Raw genomic sequence first — 22,021 nt, 5'->3', positions numbered from 1 at the left:
AATGATCTGTAAACAAAGTGGCCTTTTGCAGTAATTTATAAATTAAATGTTAATGAGATTAGATTGAGCAAGCAGACATGTGAAGATTTGATTCCTGTCTGACCTGTGAGGGGGGAGAACCCAACTCAGTCAGACCTACCTGTGGAAGCTATGAGAGAATAGATATTGCAACTCTGGGGTCAGGTTCAATACTGATTTCAGAATTTCTCCAGTAACTATGAGCAGAATCATTTTGTTTTTATTTAAATTCACTTAAAACATTTTATTCATAGTTTGTCAAATTTCTCCTTTCATCTTTCTCTCTCCGTACAGCAGCCAAACTGAGAAACTAGAGTGAGCTACATGCATTGTAGTACTTCGCCCTTTTCTCCCCCTCTGAAAACATGCTTTATGTTTTCTGTATGCAAAATCTGTAAAAGAAAGTTTGCAAAATATTTTGACATGAATATTAAACAATTTGAAATATAATTCAACTTGGCTCTAAATAGTATGTTCCACTGAACACAACTGGAGCAAACTTAATGTTACAAAATGCATTCCAATACAGACATCTCAAGGGCAAACATTTCAAATTGGAAATGACAAAGTGCAGTGGTTATGAAAGAAAATTCCCTGCATCACATTCAGCTCCTCTGAGGTGGCTGAATAATTTTCAATATTCTTGATTCTGTAAGTACATTTTTGAGAAGGCTTACAGCCCAGGGCGTTCCCCTGGGTGCACTGTGACTGAAAGGTCTTAGGCAACAACAGTTCACCATTGTGCGTCTCCAGCAATAACCCCAAGCTTGAGTGGGTCCTTCAGCCCATGGTCCTGGATCTTGGAATATGCCATTGTGCAACAGTTGGCTGTGGAAAACCCTCTGCACTGGAAGTCCCACAAGTATTGAGCAGGCCAGAGCGTCTTTCAAAACATCGATGGTTCTCCAGGTGCACCTGGTGTGACTCAGCAGCTACCAGCTGCAAGCTACATGAGAACAGCTCAAGTTAGTGTGTCTGCCTGTGTCTGCAGCTTCTTTGATTAAAGTTTTGATTAGCACACCTACTTCTTTCTCCAACCGCTGCACATCTTGTTTTGTCCCTCCACTTTTGTTTTGAGGGATCTGGGAACGTTTTCCCATTTTTTAAGGTGCTAATGAGCTCAGATTACTGTCGTTGGAAGATTGATGCCAAGACACTTGGCATCCTCTTCCTTGACTGTGCAGCTGTAATCAGTAACTTGTTAATTGAGTCTTTGGCATCAATACACATCCAACTTTTCAACGATGCGATGCTGACCTCACGTTTTCCCCTGCTTGAATTTTAAAGCACCGCTGTGTTAGTGGCTTGCAGACTCTGACTGGACTGGATTTTGTAGAGGGCTGTGGTCTCTGCTACCGACTTAAAAATCTGTAGGAAGCATGTTCATAATCTCAACTGCTGATATGCCAACAATTTAACGTTGGGATTAATTGCTTTGAAGTGAGACGTCGTCTTGGGTGGCTGTGCTGTATTATAGAACTCTTGACCATCAGCTCTGTACCCCACCAGTGGCAGAGTCGCTTGCATCCTGACAGACCTGTAACTCAACTCCACTTATCCCACCTTGGTTCCATAATCTGTAAATGCTGTACTCTACAAAAGTCTGCTGGTTGCACTGTTTAAAAATTTCCTTTGACTTGGTCTGAACAGCTTTATTGAGGAGTGAGTTCCAGATTTCCACTACCCTTTGTATGAAACAGTCGGGGTGTATCCAACTGTGAAATTGAGTAACACTTCTGTACACAATCTTTTAAAGATTATGTCAGTGAATCAATCTGCAGTTCAAATGTCTTCTATATTACTAAGTCTTCCCACTAGATAGATCCCAGATGGCCTTGATAGTCAAGTCACAACCAGAGTTTGGAATTGCTTCGAGTAATGGGTGAAATTGTAATTTTTCACTAATGGAAATTGACAGCAGAAAGGCTCCTTTTTGGTTGTCCAGACTGCTGTTCACACTGGCCATAATGCTGTGTTGTAGAGTAAGGTGTGCAGAGTAGCCTGGGAGTACAGCCTACCTCGAGCATGCATCCTCAGTTGGAGAGATGTATATTGATTGTGAGCATAACGGTTTACAAATAATGCAGATTACGCTAATGTTACTGGTGAGGTTAAGTATTGCAGAGGACTCCTGGACACCATTACTGCATTCCTGCATTGAAGTAATATTGAGTGAAATTTCATTCCCATTCACTTTTCCATTGTTAGCATATTAATTAGGCTAGTGCCTGGCGAATATCCTTTCTGAGGAGATTCTCCTGTAGCACACCCTAGCCAAGTATGCGGAAAGGATTGTGATGGACAGGTGTACCGTCTCATCTGTGGGGAGTAATATTGCACCTTGCACTGGCAGGGATGTTATCACAAAACAGGCACTGTGGCCATGCTTTCCATTTACATGCTGACCAGCTTGAAGTTTGCCCGTTGCCAGTGTGGAACAATTTGTCAGTAGATTTCTAACAACTTCTGGCAGAAATTGAACATCTAGTGTCCAATCTATCTCTGTCCATCGCAACCATTATCTGTAACCTTTATCAGTACTGTTTCGTATTGGCTCCACTGAATGCTTTTTGTTCTTTGTTCTTATCAACTCAAAACATATCACTCTACTTAATCTTGCTGTCATATCTTCTGTATCTTCACTATAATGAGATCAAGTACATCAAACTGTTTTTAAACTAATTCTTTCCCTCGGTCTCAAATGTGGGAATCCTTATTTCTGTCTTTTTTTCAGAATAATTCTAGATGCTTTAAATCAAAGCATTTCTTCAACTGTTTACTATCATTTGACTTATTCCCAGATGATCTCTTCTGTGTTTAATCTGGGTGGCATTCTGAAATATGGGTGGCATGGTGGCTCAGGGGGTAACACTGGTGCCTCTGTGCCAGGGAGCTAGTTATAATTCCAGCTTTGGGCGACTGTCTGTTTGCACATTCTCCCAGTGTCTGCGTGGGCTTCCTCCAGATGCTCCGGTTTCCTCCCACACTCCAAAGATGTGCAGATTAGGTGAGTTAGCCATGGAAAATGCAGGGTTTGGGTGAGATACTGTTTGAAGGGTCAATGCAGACTTCAGTGCAGGCTGAATGGTCTGCTTTCACACTGTAGGGATTCTGTGCAAAGGGGCCTGGGCTCTCAATCCGTGTCTTTCAAATCAATACCTCAATCATGTCATCTTGTGATTATTTGTTGGGCTGTGCCTATGATTATCCAACTATTTGTTTTCATAAAGTCAACACAGCATTATAATTATTAATTCATTAAAGAACAGCTATGCTATTCTACCTCACTGCCCAAAATGCTCCTTGTGTTTGTTCATTTTAAATCAAATATTCCTGGTCCTGGACTCCCTGGTACCTGCAAATAATCTTGACATTGCCCTGCTGCTCTGTTAAGTAAGAGGTGGTGTTGATACAGTCCAGCTATTTCCAAATGGGTACCATACTGCTGAGCGAATGGCAAGGAACTGGTAGAATATAAATGCCCTGCAATACAGTTGTAAACATGTTTCACACGTTTCTATGCTATCCATTCGTTACTGCCTTAACATTAACCTCTTTATTTCCACTTGCTGTTTGCATACAAAGGTGTTTTTGATTTGACTGATGAAACTAGATTATGTCAGCATAGTCTAAGCAGACTGCTCCCTCATTTGAGTGGTTTAACCTAAGGGTCACCATGCCTCAGTCAGGGATGAGATTGAATAGTTGGGGGGGTTTCATGAGTACAGCCTGTACAGGCCTTAAATCCATGCTGTTGGCATAATTCTGTATTGCAAACTGAGCCAATTGAGCTAGTGTCAACTGGGCAAAGAGCTACTTTAATATTATGCTTCATGCAATGCCTTCCAGTAGGAGGCTCTTGTGTAACCATGGAATCTCTGAAGCAAGCGTGCCAAACTTTCTATGGTCACTTATAGGGGCAACTGTAACCAATTTAACCCTACCCAATCACCAGGGCTTTGATGACTGACTGATAGTTAACTGAATCTGGGACCTCCCTGATCAGTGTGTTTCCATATTAGGCAGTGCAATTTTGCACTCAAGCTCAGACAAGATTATCGGAGGATTGCATCAGAACTCCCAGTTTCTGAGATTGGTTCTACATGAATTTGTTGGCAGCCATTCTCCCATAATTAAGGTCTCTCCAAGGTGGGAGCTATTTGTGGTCAGAAACCAGAACAGGTACTCGTTGATACAGATGAGCCATTGTCGAATTGAATGATAGACATACGTGGCGATGTTAAAAATTCCAAATAATCATTTCAACTGATATGCCCCATCCCCAACATCAACATGTTATCAGGCAAATTATTTGTCAAGGAATCCACTCTTTGTGCTACCCTTTCAACATTTATAAGTTGGTTTGCTTGGTGAGATGAGCACTGGGTGATACATACTTAAACTGACACCACTCAGTTACCACTGTCGATTGGGTGGCTGTGGTTATTGTGTTGAGCAGGTTCGACTTGCCCTTGTGAACTCGAGATTCTCAAATAATGAGGATTTAGGCTGAAGGGCCACAGGCCAACACCAGGATAAAAATCATAAGGGAAAAAGCCAAGTCAATCGAAGAACAATGAGTAGAAAACTTGCAATTTTAAAAGCTTACAAATGAGAGCAAAAAGGGACAGAAGAGCTCCCCAGTTCTGAGATTAAAGTTGCTAATAAATCTTAAGCGTTAGAATAGGAGGAAAGGAAAACTTGCTGATGGCACGAATAATGCAAGGATGGAAAGGATAAAAATCCCCTAAAGATCTCTGTCAGCTCAGGACTAAAGAATTCCCTTGTGATGAGACTTGTGAAAGAGGTTGGATAGATCAGTGAGGGGTGTGGCTAACAATAGCAGACTGTTAGAGGGTGTGAGAAAAATCAGTGAGTAAGAACGAGAGCATAGTATGATGCATGTTTCATTGTTGCTTGTTCCTTCTCATGTACTTTTTGCTTTTTCACTCATGGAATGTGAACAACACTGGCTGGCCAGCATTTATTGCCTGTTCCTAGTTGTCCTTGAGAAGATGGTGGTGAGCTGTCTTTTTAGACTATTGTAGCCCATGTGCTGTAGTTTGACCCACAATACCCTGAGGCAATTTCACCCAGCAACGGTGAAGGAACAACGGTATATTTACAAGTCAGGGTGGTGAATGGCTTGGAGGGAACTTATAGATGATGCTGTTCCCGTGTATCTACTGCCCTTGTCCATCTAGATGGAATTGGTTGTGGATTTGGAAGGTGCTGTCTAAGGATTCTTGATGAATTTCTGCAATGTATCTCATAGCTAGTATACTGCTGTGTACTGGGCATTGGTGGTGAATGGAGTAGATGTTTGTGGATGTGCCAATCAAGTGGGCTGCTCTGTCCTGATGGTGTTTAAGATGCTTGAGTGTTGTTGGAGCTGCATCCATCCAGGCAATTGGGGAGTATGCTCTTATAGCCACTGTATTTATATGGCTAATCCAGTTGAGTTTCAATGTTGTTAACTCAGGGATTCAGTGATGGTAACACCATTGAATGCCAAGGGCTGGTGTTTAGTTTGTCTTTTATTGGAGATGGTCATAGTTTGTGTGGTGTGAATGTTACTTGCACCCTGTCAGTGCATCTAGATCTTTCTGTATTTGGACATGAACTGCCTCAGTGTGTGAAGAGTCATGAATGATTCTGAACATTGTGCAATCTTTGGCGAATACCCCCATTTCTGATCTTATGATGGAGGGAAAGTCATTGAAGCAGCTGAAGATGGTTGGGCCTTGGATACTACCCTGAGGAACTCCCTGCAGAGATATCCTGGAGCTCAGATAACTGACCTCCAACAGCCACAACCATTTTCCTTTGTGCCAGATATGACTCCAACCATTGGAGAGTTTGTGCCCCCCACCCCGGTTCCCATTGATTTGTTTTGTTCTACCTTCTTGATGCCACCCTTGGTCAAGTGTGCCTTGATGACAAGGGCTGTCACTCTCACCTCATCTGGAATTCAGCTCATTTGTCAATTTTTGAACCAACACTGTAATGAGATCAGGAGCTGAATGGTCTGGGCAGAACCCAAACTGGGCATCACTGAGAAGATTATTGCTGAGCAAGTGCTGCTTGATAGCAGTGTTGGTACCTTCTATCACTTTGTACCAGAAGAGTTTGGCCAGGGTGTTGTCAAGTTCTAAAGCACAAGTCTTCAGTACTATTGTCAGAATAGGTTTTGCACTATCCAATGTCTCTAACTGTTTGATGTCATGTGGAGTGAATTGAATTGGCTGAAGACTTGTACCTGTGATGTTGGGATCTAGTGGAAGAGACTGAGAAGAATCATCCACTTAGTACCTTTGGCTGAAGATTGCTATGAATGCTTCAACCTTATCTTTTACACTGAAGTGCTGGTCTCTCCTGCCATTGAGAATGGGGATATTTGTGGAGCCACCTCCAGAGAGTTTAATTGTCCACCACTACTCACAACTAGATACAGCAGGACTGCAGAGCTTGGATCTGATCTGATGGTTGTGGGATTGCTTAACTCTGACTATCATTTATGACTTATGCTGTTTGGCATGCAAGTAGTTTGCCTGGTTGCCACTTCATTTTTAAGTATGCCTGGTGCTGCTTCTGGCATGCTACCTCCTTCCTTCTCCAATGAGTTGATCCCCTGTCTTGAGGGTAATGTTTGACTGGGAGATATGCCAGAACACGAGGTTACAGATCACGCTGGATTACAATTCCACCACTGCTGTTAGCCCACAGCACCTCAGGGTGCCCAGATGCTAAATCTATTTGAAGTCTGCTCCATTTAGGACGGTGATAATGCAGCACAACTTGCCAAGCATGATTCTCAATATAAAGGTAGAATTACGTCTCCACAAGGACTGTGCAGTGGCCACTCTTACCAATACTGTCATAGACAGATGCACACAGCAGATCGGTAAGCATGAGGGCAAGTATGTTTTCCCTCATGCTGGTTCCCTCACCACTTGGTACAGATCCAGTCTAGCTGCTAGTCCTTTAGGACCCAACCAGCTCGATCAGTAGTGCTGCTGCTGAGTCACTGGTGGTGCGCATTGAAATCCCCCATCCAGAGAACATTAGCACCCTTCCCACTCTCGATGTTTCCAACAAGTGTTATTCAACATTGAGTATGATTCATCAGCTAAGGGAGGACAGTACGTGATAGTAAGGAGGTTTCCTTGCCCATGTCTAACCTGATGGCATGAGACTTCATGGTGTCTGGAGTCAATGTTGAGGACTCCCAAAGCAACTCCCTACCAACTGTATACCACTCTGCCGCCACCTCTCTTGGGTCTGTATCGAGGAATAGTGATGGTGGTGTCTGACATTGTCTGTCATGTGTGATTCTGTGAGTATGATTATGTCAGGTGTTGCTTGACTAGTCTGTGAAACAGCTCTCCCAATTTTAGCAGTAGTCCCTAGATGTTAGCAGGGAGGATTTGCAGGGTTGATGGGGCTGTTTCTGGGCCTAGGTTGATGACGGGTGGTATATCTGCTTTCGTTTTTATTTGTTGAGACTTTTGTCGCGGTCGGTACAACTGAGTGGCTCGCTAGACCATTTCAGAGGGCAGTTGAAAGTCAAACACATTGCAGACCAGATTAAGATGGCAAATTTCCTTCCCTAAAGGACATTAGTGAGCCAGATGGGTTTTTCCAACAATTGTTAATGATTTCATGATCATCAATAGATTTTTAATTCCAGATATTTTTACTGAATTCAAATTCCACCACTTGCCATGACAGGTCCCCAGAACATAGCTGAGTTTGAAAGTTAACAGTCTAGTGATGATACCACTATGTCCCTTTTCCTTCCTGGTAAATCTTGACCAGGAGGTTGTTTCCTAATTGGGAAAGTGGTCTTGGAGTAATTGGCTTCGGTAACTGAGAAGGCTGCCACAGAGCCTGCTGGGTTCATTTAGCTAAGTACGGTGCTGTGTTGTGAGACTTGTCATACTGTTTATGCAGATACTCAGTGTGAGCTTGGCATGCAGCCTGTCAGAGCCAAAAGGAAACATAATTATTGAATGGAGCTGAGTGCCCACAAAGCATTGCAGATGCAGCATGCCTCATGGGCTCTGAATCTTTGACTGCAGACATGTAATGAAGGAGGGATTCTCTAGGCTTCCTGCATTACTCAGTCTGACTGACTGGATTGAATCAAGTTAACTTGCCATGTTTTGTGCGATGGCAAAAAATGTGGGTAAGATGGAAAACCATGTGCCAACTGCCTCATTTTCTCTGGAAGAAAATATGGAGGGTACTATAGACGTGGTGAAACGGTCATTCTCTTGTTTAACTGTCCACTACCAGAAACAAAATGTCTTTAAAATAATGTTTACTTTTGATGATTTGCAGCTGATTGGGTGTTGCTGCTGGTCTCGTGCCCACGTGGCGAAAATGATCGGGCCTATCACATTGTAAACCTGCTCGTTCAGGTGAACAAAATAATTGGGCCCTAACTTCGAGCACATGCCTGGTGCTCCTGCTGTCAGGCTGCATGACTACAAAGAGGTTTCTTTGAAAAATAAGTCATTAGAAATATCTTTTACTAATCTTCATCTTGAGGGAGTGAAGTCAAGAGTCTTTTCATATCCATGTTCCAAGCTTCAGTCTGGGTAGGGCCCATGAAGTGATGATGTGGTTGGTCAGACATCGGCTACTGTTATCCCAGATTTAGGAACACATCGGGATCAATAATATCCAGTGTTGAAGTTAAAGAAAACTTCAGGTGGTGCTCTGATTATCATCATCTGAAACTTGATCTCCATGCTGAACTCTCCTAGATTTTCCAGAATTTCTTCCCAATGGCAACATGGGTTTTCAATTTAAATTGAAATGCAGGAAGGACTCAGTAGGTGAGACAGTATCTGTGGGAAGAGAATCAGAGCTAATGTTTCAGTGACTCGTCAGAAACATTGTCAACGAGGGTCAAGAGAAGGAGGTGGATTTCCTGGACAGGGAGTTCGAGGAAATGGAAGAGAAACTGCAGAAAGATACAAGTTCAGGAATAGGTCAGAGGAAAGGCTAGAGAGGAAGTGATTTGGGGATAGTTGGCTGGAATGTGGAAGTGTATCCAACAAGAATCTGTATTCTCAATGCTGGAACATAGACAAACTGGTATTTCAAAAATTATGTAGCACCATCTGGTCACAAAAGAATTGGCCTGTCTGTTATCGATTTTAAATAAAAGCATTTGAAAGACAACTTTCTCAAGTTCCAAACTGCATTCTGTTTTCGTGTTTGTTTGTGGTTTCCTGTTCAAATGAATGTTAAAACACACAATTGCAGGTCTGTGAAGTATTGGGAAAGCTGAGTAAATCATCTTATTTGTTGGTTCTCTCAAGTTTAATTTTTACCAATGGTCTCTGAGTCACAAGGTTGTGCATTGAAGTCCTGCTTGAAGGCAAAAATAAAGGGTGGCAGCCTTACATGATATTGAAGGAGCTGGAGGTACAATCTTTCAGATAGGAAGTTAAACTGAGGCCCCTGACCACCCTCCAGTAAATGTAAATGATCCCATAACACTATTTTGAAGGAGAGCAGAAGTACTATCTCTAGCATCTTGATCAACTATTTATCTCTCAATGATCATTATCACTGTTGTTTGTGGGATCTTGCTGTGCACAAAATAGCTGTCCTGTTTCTGAAATTACAGCAGTGACTATAATTCCAAAAATATTTCATTGCCTGCAGAAGGCTGTGGGATGTCCAGTGACTGTGAAAAGCAATTTATAAATTGCTCTTACAATGGGAAATCAGGAGGGCAAAAAGGAGAAATGAGATGGCTTTGGTAAATTGGGTTAAGAGAATCCAAGGGTTTTTATAAACACATTAATGACAAAAGGGTGACGAGGGAGTGAATAGGACCCCTCGAAGATCAGCAAGGCAGCCTATGTGTGGAGCCGTGGGAGCTGGGAGAGATATTAAACGAGTATTTTTGCATGAGTGTTTACTGTGGAGAAAGACATGAGCGATACAGAATGTGGGGAAATACATGATGGCCATCTTGGAAAAATGTCCATATTACAGAGGTGGTGGTGCTGGATGTCTTAAAATGCATAAAGGTGGATAAATCCACAGGACCTGATCAGGTGTACTCTAGAACTCTGTGGGAAGCTAGGGAAGTGATTGCGGGGCATCTTGGTGAGATATTTGGATCATTGATAGTCACAGGTGAGGTGCCAGAAGACTGGAGGTTGGCTAACATGGTGCTACTATTTAAGGTGGTAAGGAAAGGCCAGGGAACTACAGAGTGGTAAGCCTGACTTTGGAGGGAATTCTGAGGGATAGGATTTACATGTATTTGGAAAGGCAAGGACTGATTAGGGATAATCAACATGTCTTTGTGCGTGGGAAATCACGTCTCTCTAAGTTGGAGTTTTTTGTTGAAGTAATGAAGAGGATTGATGAGGGCAAAGTGATGGACGCGATCTATACAGTCTTCAGTAAGACGTTTGATAAGTTTCCTCATTGTGGACTGGTTAGCAAGGTTTGATCATGTAGAATATAGGGATAATTAGCCATTTGGATACAGAAATGGGCTCGAAGGTATGATAGAGGGTGGTGGTGGAGAGTTGCCTTTCAGACTGGAGGCCTGTGACTAATGGTGTGTCATGAGGATCGATGCTGGAGTCCACTGTTTTTCGTCATTTATATTAATGATTTGATTGTGAATGTGGGAGGTATGGTTAGTAAGTTTGCAAATGACATCAACATTCGTGGTGTAGTGGACAGGGAAGAAGGTTACATCACATTACAATGGGATCTTAATCAGATGGGCCTATAGATCAAGGAGTGGCAGATGGAGTTGAATTTAGATAAATGTGATGTGCTGCATTTTGGAAAGGCAAATCTGAGCAGGACTTATACATTTAATTGTAGGATCCTGGGGAGTGTTGTGTAACAAAGAGGCCTTGGAGTGCAGGTTCATAGCTCCTTGAAAATAGAGTCACAGGTAGATAGGATAGTGAAGAAGCGCTTGGTATACTTTGCTTTATTGGTCAGAGCATTCAGTATAGGAGTTGGGAGGCCATGTTGCAGCTGTACAGGATGTTGGTTAGGCCACTTCTGGAATATTATGTGCAATTCTGGTCTCCCTGCTACTGGAAGGATGTAGTGAAACTTGAAAGGGTTCAGAAAAGATTTACACGGATGTTGCCAGGGTTGGAGGGTTTGACTATAAGGGGACGTTGAATAGGCTGGTGCTGTTCATCCCTGGAGCATTGGAGGCTGAGGAATGACCTTTATAGAAGTTTGTAAAATCATGAGGGGCATGGATAGTGTAAATGGACAAGGTCTTTTCCCTTCGGTGGGAGAGTCCAGAACTTGAGGGCATAGATTTAAGGTGAGTGGAGAAGGGTTTAGAAGAGACTGAAAGGGCAACCTTTTCACACACAGTGTGATGCGTGTATGGAATGAGCTGCCAGAGGAAGCAGTGGAGACTGGTACATTTACAACACTTCAAAGGCAAATGGGACTAGATTGATTGATTTTTAGGATACCTGGTCGGTATGGATGAGTTGAACTGAAGGGCCAGTTTCCGTGCTATACGTCTGTATGACTCTAGGCTGTAAAATTTCTCATCTGTGACTAAACTGGTGATTCACAACCCCCTCTAGTGACAGAAAATTGAATTTTCATTTACTCTGCGAGTTTCAATTTATTCAAATTGTCATTTACAAAGACTAAATATATTTAATGTAATTTGATCTCTGTGCAATCATTTAAATCCCCATTTCCCTATTTGTTGTTAGTCTCCATCAGAGTAGGAAGCTCAAATTTGATGCTCTTGTGGGCTTCTCTGGATATTCCTGCCAATGTCATGCCTCTGTCACTAGCTCAAGGACTTATGACTTGTAAAACTGGAGTTATAATACAGCTAAAGGTAACTGCTAGACAGTTTTGAAGTAGTTTTATTTAAGGTGAGCAGTCAGAAAATATCTAAATTTAAACCAAGAGCCAAGTGACTGCTTCTTAAAACCAAAGGGAGGTCCCTTCAGTTTCATTTGCTCTTTAACTTCAGTAGAACAAATATTAAAGCAGAACTGATAATGTTACCCTTGTTCTGTCGTGGTGAAATTTGGTAACCCGGCTGGCAAGTAAATGGTTGTAGTTGTCAGGCTTAAACAGCTCTTCTCCTCCCCACCCCGTTTTTATTTGCTGGCCAAACCTAAACATTTAGTCCTCACCTACTTCCTCCTTACACATGCAGAAGATGACTTGGATATCATTATTTACAAGAGCTGGAAATTTCCAATATTTGCTTTGGTTCTGGACTGTTGATTTGACTTTTGTCATCTTATCAGGAGAACATAGTAGTTTTCGGATTTAAATTCAGGGAGCACGTGCATAGTAAGAGAAAAACAGTATGGCAGAGAGTGAGGTTACAATTGTTTATGAAGCCTTTTAACAATGCACATGTGGCAAGAGTTTTGTTTATAAATTGCAGTTTAAGATGTCATGCTGGAGTATAAGTATGCAAAGTCAGTGAATGAGTTGTTAGTGTATGTGCCATGGGATAGAATGAAATGGGCAACATGTTGTTTGGCATACATATTTGGGTCATCTATTACAGTTTAATGGTTTCCTTCAGCTGTAGCATCACCTTTGTCTGACTGACCAGGAAAACAGTCACAATGTACAAATCCTTGATTTCGAGTTGCTGTAATTGATTGTTGAGATGTCACTTCATTCATAAAAACATGTCTCACTTCAATGGGTGAATGGCAAGGATATTGACAGCTGGTATTGGCAGATTCATTCTATTGTTTATGGGTAGGTCATGTTGGAGCAACCTCCCACTTTGCTGAATAGATGCCATGTCATGGGTACGCAGTAATTGCTTGCAGAGGGAAGTACTAACTTCAATGCATAATTCTTAAGATCAACATGTGGGATGTTACGAGGACTTGGAGACTTTACTATACTAGTATACCTGATGCTGGTTTGTCACCTAGAATTAACTGAATTTGATGTGCACTGCTATCTAAGGTGTGGATATCAGGAGGTGAGCAGGCAAAATCATCCATTTGGCCCTGCTAGCTAAAGATATTCCCTCACACCTCAGGTTGTCTGTTGCAATTGTATACTGTTTGAGAATGTGGATTTACATAGAGCTTTTTGTCTGATAGTTGCCTAGTTGCATTTATGCAGCAACCATCATGCAGTTGCTGGACTGATCCTTGCAACCTTTTCTGTGTGAAAAAGTCTCTTTTATATCTTTCCCCACTCAGCCTAAACCTATGCCTTCTTGTTCTGGACTCCCCCACCCCAGGGAAAAGACCTTGTCTATTTATCCTATCTGTGCCCCTCATGATTTTATAAAACCTCAGCCTCCAACACTCCAAGGAAAACAGCCCTAGTCTACTCAGCCTCTCCCTATAGCTTAAATCCTCCAACCCTGGCAACATCCTGAATAAATCTTTTCTGAACCCTTTCAGATTTCACAACATCTTTCCGATAGGAAGGAGACCAGAATTGCACGCAATATTCCAACAGTGGTCTAACCAATGTCTGCTACAGCTGCAACATGACATCCCAACTCCTGTACTCAGTACTCTGACCAGTAAAGGAAAGTATACCAAACACCGCCTTCACTGTCCTATCTACCTGCAACTCCACTTTCAAGGAGCTATGAACCTGCACTCCACGGTCTCTTTGTTCAGCAACACTCCCTAGGACCTTACCATTAAGTGTATAAGTCCTGCTAAGATTTGCTGTCCCAAAATGCAGCACCTTGCATTTATCTAAATTAAACTCCATCTGTCACTCCTCAGCCCATTGGCCCATCTGATAAAGATCCCATTGTAATCCGTGGTAACCTTCTTCGCTGTCCACTACACTTCCAATATTGGTGTCATCTGCAAACGTACTAACTATATCTCTTATGCTTACATCCAGATCATATATAAAAATGATGAATAGTGGACCCAGCACCGATCCTTGTGGCACTCCACTGGTCACAGGCCTCCAGTCTGAAAAACAACCCTCTACCACCACCCTCTGTCTTCTACCTTTGAGCCAGTTCTGTATCTAAATGGCTAGTTCTCCCAGTATTCCATGAGATCTAACCTTGCTAATCAGTCTCCCATGGGGAACCTTGCCAAACACCTGACTGAAGTCCATATAGATCACGTCCAATGCTCTGCCCTCATCAATCCTCTTTGTTACTTCTTCAATAAACTCAATCAAGTTTGTGAGACATGATTTCCCACGCACAAAGCCATGTTGACTATCCCTAATCGGTCCTTGCCTTTCCAAATACACCTAGATCCTGTCCCTCAGGATTCCCTCCAACAACTTGCCCACCACTAATGTCAGGCTCACCGGTGTATAGTTCCCTGGCTTGTCCTTACCACCTTTCTTAAATAGCGGCTTCACGTTAGCCAATCTCCAGTCTTCTGACACCTCACCTGTGACTATCAATGATACAAATATCTCAGCAAGAGCCCAGCAATCACTTCCCTAGCTTCCCACAGAGATCTAGGGTACACCTGATCAAGTCCTGTGGATTTATCCACCTTTACCCGTTTCAAGACATCCAGCACTTCCTCCTCTGTAATATGGACATTTTGCAAGATGTCACCATTTATTTCCCTACAGTCTATATTTACCCTGTCCTTTTCCACAGTAAACACCAATGCAAAATACTCGTTTAGTATCTCCCCCATTTCCTGCGGCTCCACACAAACGTTGCCTTGCTGATCTTTGAGGGGCCCTATTCTCTCCCTAGTTACCCTTTTGTCCTTGATGTATTTGTAAAAACCTTTTGGATTCTCCTTAACTCTATTTGCCAAAGCTATCGCATGTCCCCTTTTTACCCTTATTATTTCCCTCTTAAGTATACTCCTACTGCCTTTATACTCTTCCAAGGATTCTCTCAATCTATCCTGTCTATACCCTACATATGCTTCCTTCTTTTTCTTACCCATACTCTCAATTTCTTTAGTCATCCAGTATTCCCTATACCTACCAGCCTTTCCTTTCACCCTAACAGGAATATACTGTCTCTGGACTCTCAGTTATCTCATTTTTGAAGGCTTCCCATTTTCCCTTTATCTGCGAACATCTGCCCCCAATCAGCTTTTGAAAATTCTTGCCTGATACCATCAAAATTCACCTTTCTCCAATTTAGAACTTCAGCTTTTATATATGGTCTATCCTTTTCCATCACAATTTTAAAACTGATAGAATTATGGTCGCTAGCCCCAAAGTGCTTCCCCACTAACCTCAGTCACCTGCCCTCCCTTATTTCCCAAGAGTAGGTCAAGTTTTTTTTACCTTCTCTAGTGGGTGCATCCACATACTGAATCAGAAAATTTTCTTGTGCATGCTTAACAAATTCCTCTCCATCTAAACCCTTAACACTATGGCAGTCCCAGTCTATGTTTGGAAAGTTAAAATCCCCTACAATAACCACCTTATTATTACAGATAGCTGAGATCTCCTTACAAATTTGTTTCTCAGTTGCCCTCTGACTATTGGGGGGGTCTTTAATATAATCCCAATAAGGTGATCATCCCTTTCTCACTTCCACCCAAATAACTTCCCTCAATTCCCAATCCCTCCACCAAGCACCTCTAGCAAATTTCCCTGCCAGTATATTCGTCCCCTTCCAATTCAGGTGCAATCCATCCTTGTACAGGTCACTTCTGTCCCAGAAGAGCTTCCAATGATCCAAAAATGTGAATCCTTCTCCCATACACCAGCTCCTCAGCCATGCATTCATCTGCTCTATCCTCCTATTCCTACCCTCTCTAGCTCGTAGCACTGGGAGTAATCCAGATATTACTATTTTCAAGGACCTCCTTTTTAAATTCCTGCCCAATTCTCTATATTGTCCCTTCAGAATCTCATCCTTTTCTCTTCTCATGTCATTGGTTCCAATGTGTACAATAGCCTCCTGCTGGGCCCTCTTCCCCCTTGAGAATATTCTGCACCCTCTGAGACATCCTTGATCCTGGCACCAGGGAGGCAACACAACACTCTGATTTTTCGCTGCTGGCCACAGAAACAACATCTTGTGCCTCAAACTAGATCTCTTGGAACCCGATATACCCCTCTTTGCCGGTCTCAATACCAGAAACTTAGCTGTTTGTGCTACATCCCCCTGAGAATCCATCACCCCCTACATTTTCCAAAACAACATACTTATGTGAAATGGGGATAACCACAGAAGATTATTGCTCTAGCTGCCTACCTCTCTACCTTTCCTGGAGTTAACCCATCTATGTGACTGTATCTGCAGCTTTTCTCCCTTCCTATAACTGCCGTCCATCACGTCACCCTGCTCTTGTAAATTCCTCATTGCATCTAACTTTCACTCCAACCAATCCATTCAATCCGATAGGATTTGCAACCAACAGCATTTATTGCAGATATAATCCTCAGTAACCCATAAACTCTCCCTGAACTCCCACATCTGACAAGAAGAGCATATCACTCTACTAAGGGCCATTTTTGTTTCTTCAATCTGCAGACCCAGAAAATAACACCGTCTTATCCTCTACAAAAAACTGCTCTAGGCTAACTTAATACTCATGGCTTATATTTTTAAGTTTTATCAAGAGCTATTGCTCAATATGACATATAATCAAGCAAGAACACACTCTACTCACTACTGCAGACTTACAGCAAGGCCGTACTTAAAACTATTCACTTATCGGTTTCTGTACTGTGACCTCTCCCAAACAGGTTCCTCCAAGGTTAGTTGTGAATTTCACTATGTGTTCATTTTCCCAGACGCACTCCGATGTCCAGCGATACGTGAATTCAACAGCAAAGGCAGTAACTGCACAGGCTCATTGCTGTGTCAGTTAGTAGTGTGGTTTTCTTTCTGTGTCTCTCCTGCACTGAGCTGACTATGTGCTGCCTTTGTCTGTTCCTCTCCCTTTTAAAAGTGCCATTGTTTTGACTTTCTTTGTCTCTGAAGTTCCAAAACAATGCAACAGCATATAAAACAGTAATTGCTGCTCTTGGAATTTGAGGAAATCACCTCCAACACCTAAAATAACTCCATAAAGGAGCAGCCTGTTACAGCCAAATATTTTTCCCATCCTCCATCAATGCATAGAAATATCCAGGTTGATATTTCCTCTTCGATATTTGCAGGTGTACCCAATGCTGGTGCACTGTGCAGTTTTCTCAGCATGAATTTCAAGTTCCCTGCCCGGACGTGTTCTTTGCTTGGCAGCCATGTTTCTTATGGGCTGTAGAGGAGAGTTGGGAGTCTGTCAATTCTGCAGCTAATCATGGAGCAGGACTGTACTAATGAAGATCCAGTGCAACCCTTGCTCCAAACAGAAAGCCTGTTTGGAGACTCTGCATGAGTGAATATTGGTGTTTGAAATGGCAATATCTAAGCTCACAGGTGGCTTAGTGGTTAGCACTGTTGTCTCACAGCACCAGGGTCCTGGGTTTGATTCCACCATCTGACAACTGTGTGGGGTTTGCACATTCTCCCCATGTCTCCGTGAATTTCCTCCCACAGTCCAAAGATGTGCTATGGTAAATTGTCCATCGTGTCCATGGATGTGTAGGTTAATTGGGTTAGCCATGGGAAATGCAGGGTTACAGGGATAGGGTAGGGCGGATGGGTCTGGTTTGGATGCTGTTCGGAGGGTTGGTGTAGCCTCAATGGGCTGAATGGCCTGCTTCCACACTGTCGAGATTCTATGGTTGGTCGTGTAGATTGGTTTCTGGTGTGCAGCTATTAGTTGCATAACAGTCCCTTAAAACTTACTCATTCAGGAATAAAGGAGAAGCTTAATTGGAAAAGAATTCTTGGAATTAATTTGCAGTGTTCTGGAAAGAGCATTTTAGGTCCTTGTAAGTATGCTTTCCAGTTGGGATTCATTTAGTGCTTTGCTGTATTCTATAGAAAACTCATGCGGTGAAGGAGGATCATGTGTTACGGCGCAGGTTTTCACTCTGTAGTGGATTGGCAACACCACAGAAAATCGACCCTCGCAAGTTGACCCGAAACTCTTCTTTTGGAGGTTACAATGGGATTTCTCCTTTGACTCCAGGTTTGTTGAATTTGATCTACTTTAAGATTTATTCCACCAAATTCTGATAACTGTGCAGAGAAAATAGTGCAAAATGTCAGCAGGCAAATGCTGTCGTATATTGCACATAAAACAAATGCTGTCCTGGTGCGACTTCTATTCTTGCAATAAATGGTATTTTTGAAATCCCTTTAATGGCTTAGGTTCTCTATATTGAATACTAACTAAGAGCTGAGCTCACCAAGTCTGCTAATGCTGATCTGACTGGACAGTCCATATTAAATGCTGAGTGAATTCCCCATCCCTCTGATGAAGGTAACATGGTACTGAGCAATACATACCAGAGATTCTCTAGTTTGATTCTTATTTAATACTGAGTTCACAGAACAGCAGTAGGACCACAACATTAATCTCCATGTTACAGGGTTAGGGAGGGGAAGGTTCAGTCATGGATTCCACTCTTGTTGATCATGCAGAAAGTGTGAGTGTGCCTCTCTTGTAATGATAGAATTGCATTCATATGTAGTTCCCCAGTCGGTAAATAGTCTGTAAACCTTCACTGCCCAGGCTTACAACTTGCAGTTTTTTTTTAGATTAGATTAGATTAGATTACTTACAGTGTGGAAACAGGCCCTTCGGCCCAACAAGTCCACTGTGCCACCGTGCCGCCCAAAAGACTCTTACATTTGTAGGACACAAAGTCAGCCCATTCACATGATCAGGATGTCGTGTCAAAATAGAAATTTGTGGTTAAACACTGTTAAAGCCACACGTACTGCAAGGTGACCTATCTACCTTGAACCCGAGTTGATGTGTCTCCAGGCATTATTTGATGTGCTTTTCTCATGGTCCTGGAAGCAATTTATTATTGACACCAATTTATTAATAGAGTATGTGCTTTCCAATGTGGCTATAATGAACACACACCCTAAATGTCTTACCCACCACAAACATTCCAGTCTCTATGGTAACTGCATGTAGACCAAGTTTTGAGAGTCCAAGTCTGACCAGCCTAGGGTACTAGGCCACCTGCACTCACCATGTAACTTATTGTGTGGTTGGACATAAATACCCTGTCACTCTGCAGGGTATTTTTAGTTGAGTGAATTTTAAATGTCATTGCTGTTCTGATATCTCACTTTGTAAAGTCAGCCTGAGATGTGGTTTAGCAGACTCAATGCTGTGACTATATCAATACAATATTACAATGGGGCAGAGTGTCATTGCATTGCCCAGCATGAATAGAAATCTGGATGTGATGAAGTGAAAAGCTGTTTATTTAAGCAGGTGACATCCATTCAGAGATGAATGAAGGGCATTTCTTGAGTTACAGGGAGCTGATTATCAATTAATTGCAAAAGTTTGCCATTTTCAAATTCATCTTGAATGAAAAATCGATCAAGTTTCATTAAATTAATGATACACTAACAAAGTTACTCTCCTAGAAATTTCTTGTGACAATGGCCCAGAAATTCCAATCAGGGTCAGGAACACTATTATCGAATCCCTACAGTGCAGAAGCAGGCTATTCAGCTCGTCAAGTCCACACCAACCTTCTGAAGAACATCCTGTCCATAACCATCCGCCTACCCTAACCCTATTACTCTGCATTTCCCTTTGGCCAATCCACCTAACCTGCACATCTTTGGACTGTGGGGGGAGCTCGGACCACCCAGAGAAAATCTCATGCAGACACTGGGAGAATGTGCAAACTCCACACACACATTTGTCAGAGGCTGGAATCAAACAGGTACCTGGCACCTTGAGGCAGCAATGTTATCTGTTGAGCCACCGTTTCCCCCCCCACCCCCCCCAAATTGGAAACAGGATTTCTGACCATAATCAGACAAAACAAAAATACTTGCATTTTAGTTGACTTCTCCCCTCGTAGTTCCTGGACAGGTGGAGTTGTGTCCAGGAAACATCAGCGCCAGTAGAAGACTGTTGTCAAACTCGTGCCCTTTTAAGTGCCATATAAATATCCAGCAACTTTGATAATCATTGTACAAGGGTAAGTATGTGAGGTAAGTTTGGGGTTAGGGTACCAGGTGGGTAAAAGAGTAAGGGGTTGATGCGAGGTGGTGATGGGATAGAGTATTAGGTAAGTGGATGTGTTTAGGTTAAGTCAAGCTGTCAGTTTGGGAAGAGGGGGAGGGAAGGTGAAGACTGTGGGCTATGTCATGTTGGGGTTGAGCATGGAAAGTACATTTAAAAGCCCTTCTGCATACCATCAGTGTAGACCCAAGGTCCTTGGGCTCTGTGGTGCAGTCCTATCTTGGCTTCTAGGCTAGGAGGCCTGGGTTCAAGTTCCACCTGCTCATCTCAACAGGTTAATTAAAAATATTTAGGTTGGGATATCTGATCGGCACGGACGGGTTGGACCGAAGGGTCTGTTTCCATGCTGTACATCTCTGACTCTATAAGTGCTAAGAACCCTCTCAACAAATTTGTGTAGGACAGTGTCCTCCTAATCCTTTCTGTTCCAGTCTGCTTTCACCATGACTTTACCGAACCTCTTGCACTGAATCAATTTTGGGTGGGGCTTTATTAGCTATTGTGCTGCTATTTTAGCATAAGTTCATAATCCATCATCCTGTATCCAGGGTAATGCTCTTTCTGCTTCTTTCCTCATTTACTACAGACTCTGAGATGGAAAATAATGGATTTTCAGCTCTTACCGATGAAGTCACTTCAACGCCCATCTCCAGCAGTAAGGTAGGATTCTGGTGTTTTGTCTACCATTACCCTATACCTTGAGTGGGAATAACCTCCAGCCTTAAAAGGCAAGGACAGCATAAACTAAACATTTCTGGACTGGGTCCAAATCAACCGTATTTCTCCTTGGAGCACATTCCTCCCCTCCCAAAAACTAGCCAGAGCAACTGTGCGGAAGCGTTTCGTAGAGTAGAAATTCCTGTGTCAAGTACTCTCTGTTTCCACACATTGAAATGTCCTTATGGCGTCCTACAGATTCAGTTTAGTCACTGCCGGCAAGTGCTCAGAACTATTACAGGCATAGAAGGAGGCTATTCAGCCCATCATGCCTGCTCTGCAGTACAGAATATTGGCAAAACCTTCTCCCTCCCTGCTGCCCACTTGAGCTATCCTCTCTGACATTGTTTCTTCCTATCTGGTATGGAGAAAGCAATGGTCACAATAACAGAGACCTGGAGACCATTGAGAACTGAAGGAAAGTAAGCTGAGGAGTAACAACTCTGTCTGGAAGATGTTATGATGGCGTTAAGAGCTTGATTTTATATTTTACAGATGACAGCTTGCATGTTAATGAAACTCCAGTAATTTCCATGAAAAAAAAGTCATGATTTCACTTCCATGATTGATCTGCCATTGATCTTATTTGTTTTAAACCCATCACAAATATAACACAGAGCTGATCAGAACCTCATTAAAAATTTGAATGAAGCATCGGTGCTGCTTCAGTGAAAATAAATGAGTAAAATTGTAAGATCAATCAGTTTTTCAGCAAATAGTAGCACATATGGGTTGTAGAGCAATAAAATCCCTGGCTTGTTCCTTGGTCCAAGATTTATTGTTGTTCAACTTGAGTGACTGTGAAAATTATCTCTGCCTTAGGAAGACAAACAGTGAGGATTTCTGCTTAAGATTGCAATCTAACATCTGGTAAATGTGAGAGGCTGTTATATCTTGCTGTGATCACTGGCTAAGTTTAAACATAAATAATGAGTGAGAAAATAAAGCATGCAGACATCAACTGATCTCCTTTTGCTCCAGATCTTCACAAGTGCCAGCCTGCAGACAAATTGATTCAGTCTGCATGATATCACAACCAGGCTGAGCACATTAGATGCAACAAGTTTCGTGACCTGATGATGATATATTAACTGTAATGCTAAGCATTTGTGCAGCAGAACTTGCCACACCGCTAGCCAATTTGTGTCACTCGTTATAAGACAGAGTCCCTTGAACAAAGAGCCCAGTTATGCTTTGTCCACAAAAGGCAGGACGAAGCTGGTCTGTTCAATTGATAT

General features: G+C 42.4%; 1 protein-coding gene and 1 long non-coding RNA gene across 5 annotated transcripts in view; one reads left to right on the top strand and one right to left on the bottom strand.

Moving 5' to 3' along the window:
* Positions 1–22,021, top strand: part of LOC148146984 (oxysterol-binding protein-related protein 8-like) — a 140,069-nt gene that overhangs the window by 64,510 nt on the left and 53,538 nt on the right. For 3 of the 4 annotated variants that reach the window (XM_087996682.1, XM_087996680.1, XM_087996681.1), the window contains 2 exons: positions 17,885–18,032; positions 20,653–20,726. In XM_087996682.1, coding sequence (XP_087852808.1) covers positions 17,885–18,032; positions 20,653–20,726 — 222 coding nt within the window. The remainder of the gene's footprint in view (positions 1–17,884; positions 18,033–20,652; positions 20,727–22,021) is intronic. The other variant, XM_087996683.1, reaches the window with a different exon arrangement.
* Positions 8,563–22,021, bottom strand: part of LOC122557915 (uncharacterized) — a 177,795-nt gene continuing 164,336 nt past the window's right edge. Inside the window, exon 3 of the long non-coding RNA XR_015760198.1 lies at positions 8,563–8,873. This is a non-coding gene — a long non-coding RNA (uncharacterized LOC122557915). The remainder of the gene's footprint in view (positions 8,874–22,021) is intronic.

This window comes from Chiloscyllium plagiosum, unplaced genomic scaffold (assembly GCF_037043375.1).
Source record: "Chiloscyllium plagiosum isolate Xiang-an unplaced genomic scaffold, Cpla_swu_hap1 HiC_scaffold_18, whole genome shotgun sequence".
Classification (NCBI taxonomy): domain Eukaryota; kingdom Metazoa; phylum Chordata; class Chondrichthyes; order Orectolobiformes; family Hemiscylliidae; genus Chiloscyllium; species Chiloscyllium plagiosum.
The sequence above is the reverse complement of the archived record's forward strand: the minus strand, read 5'-3'. Positions and strand labels throughout refer to the sequence as shown.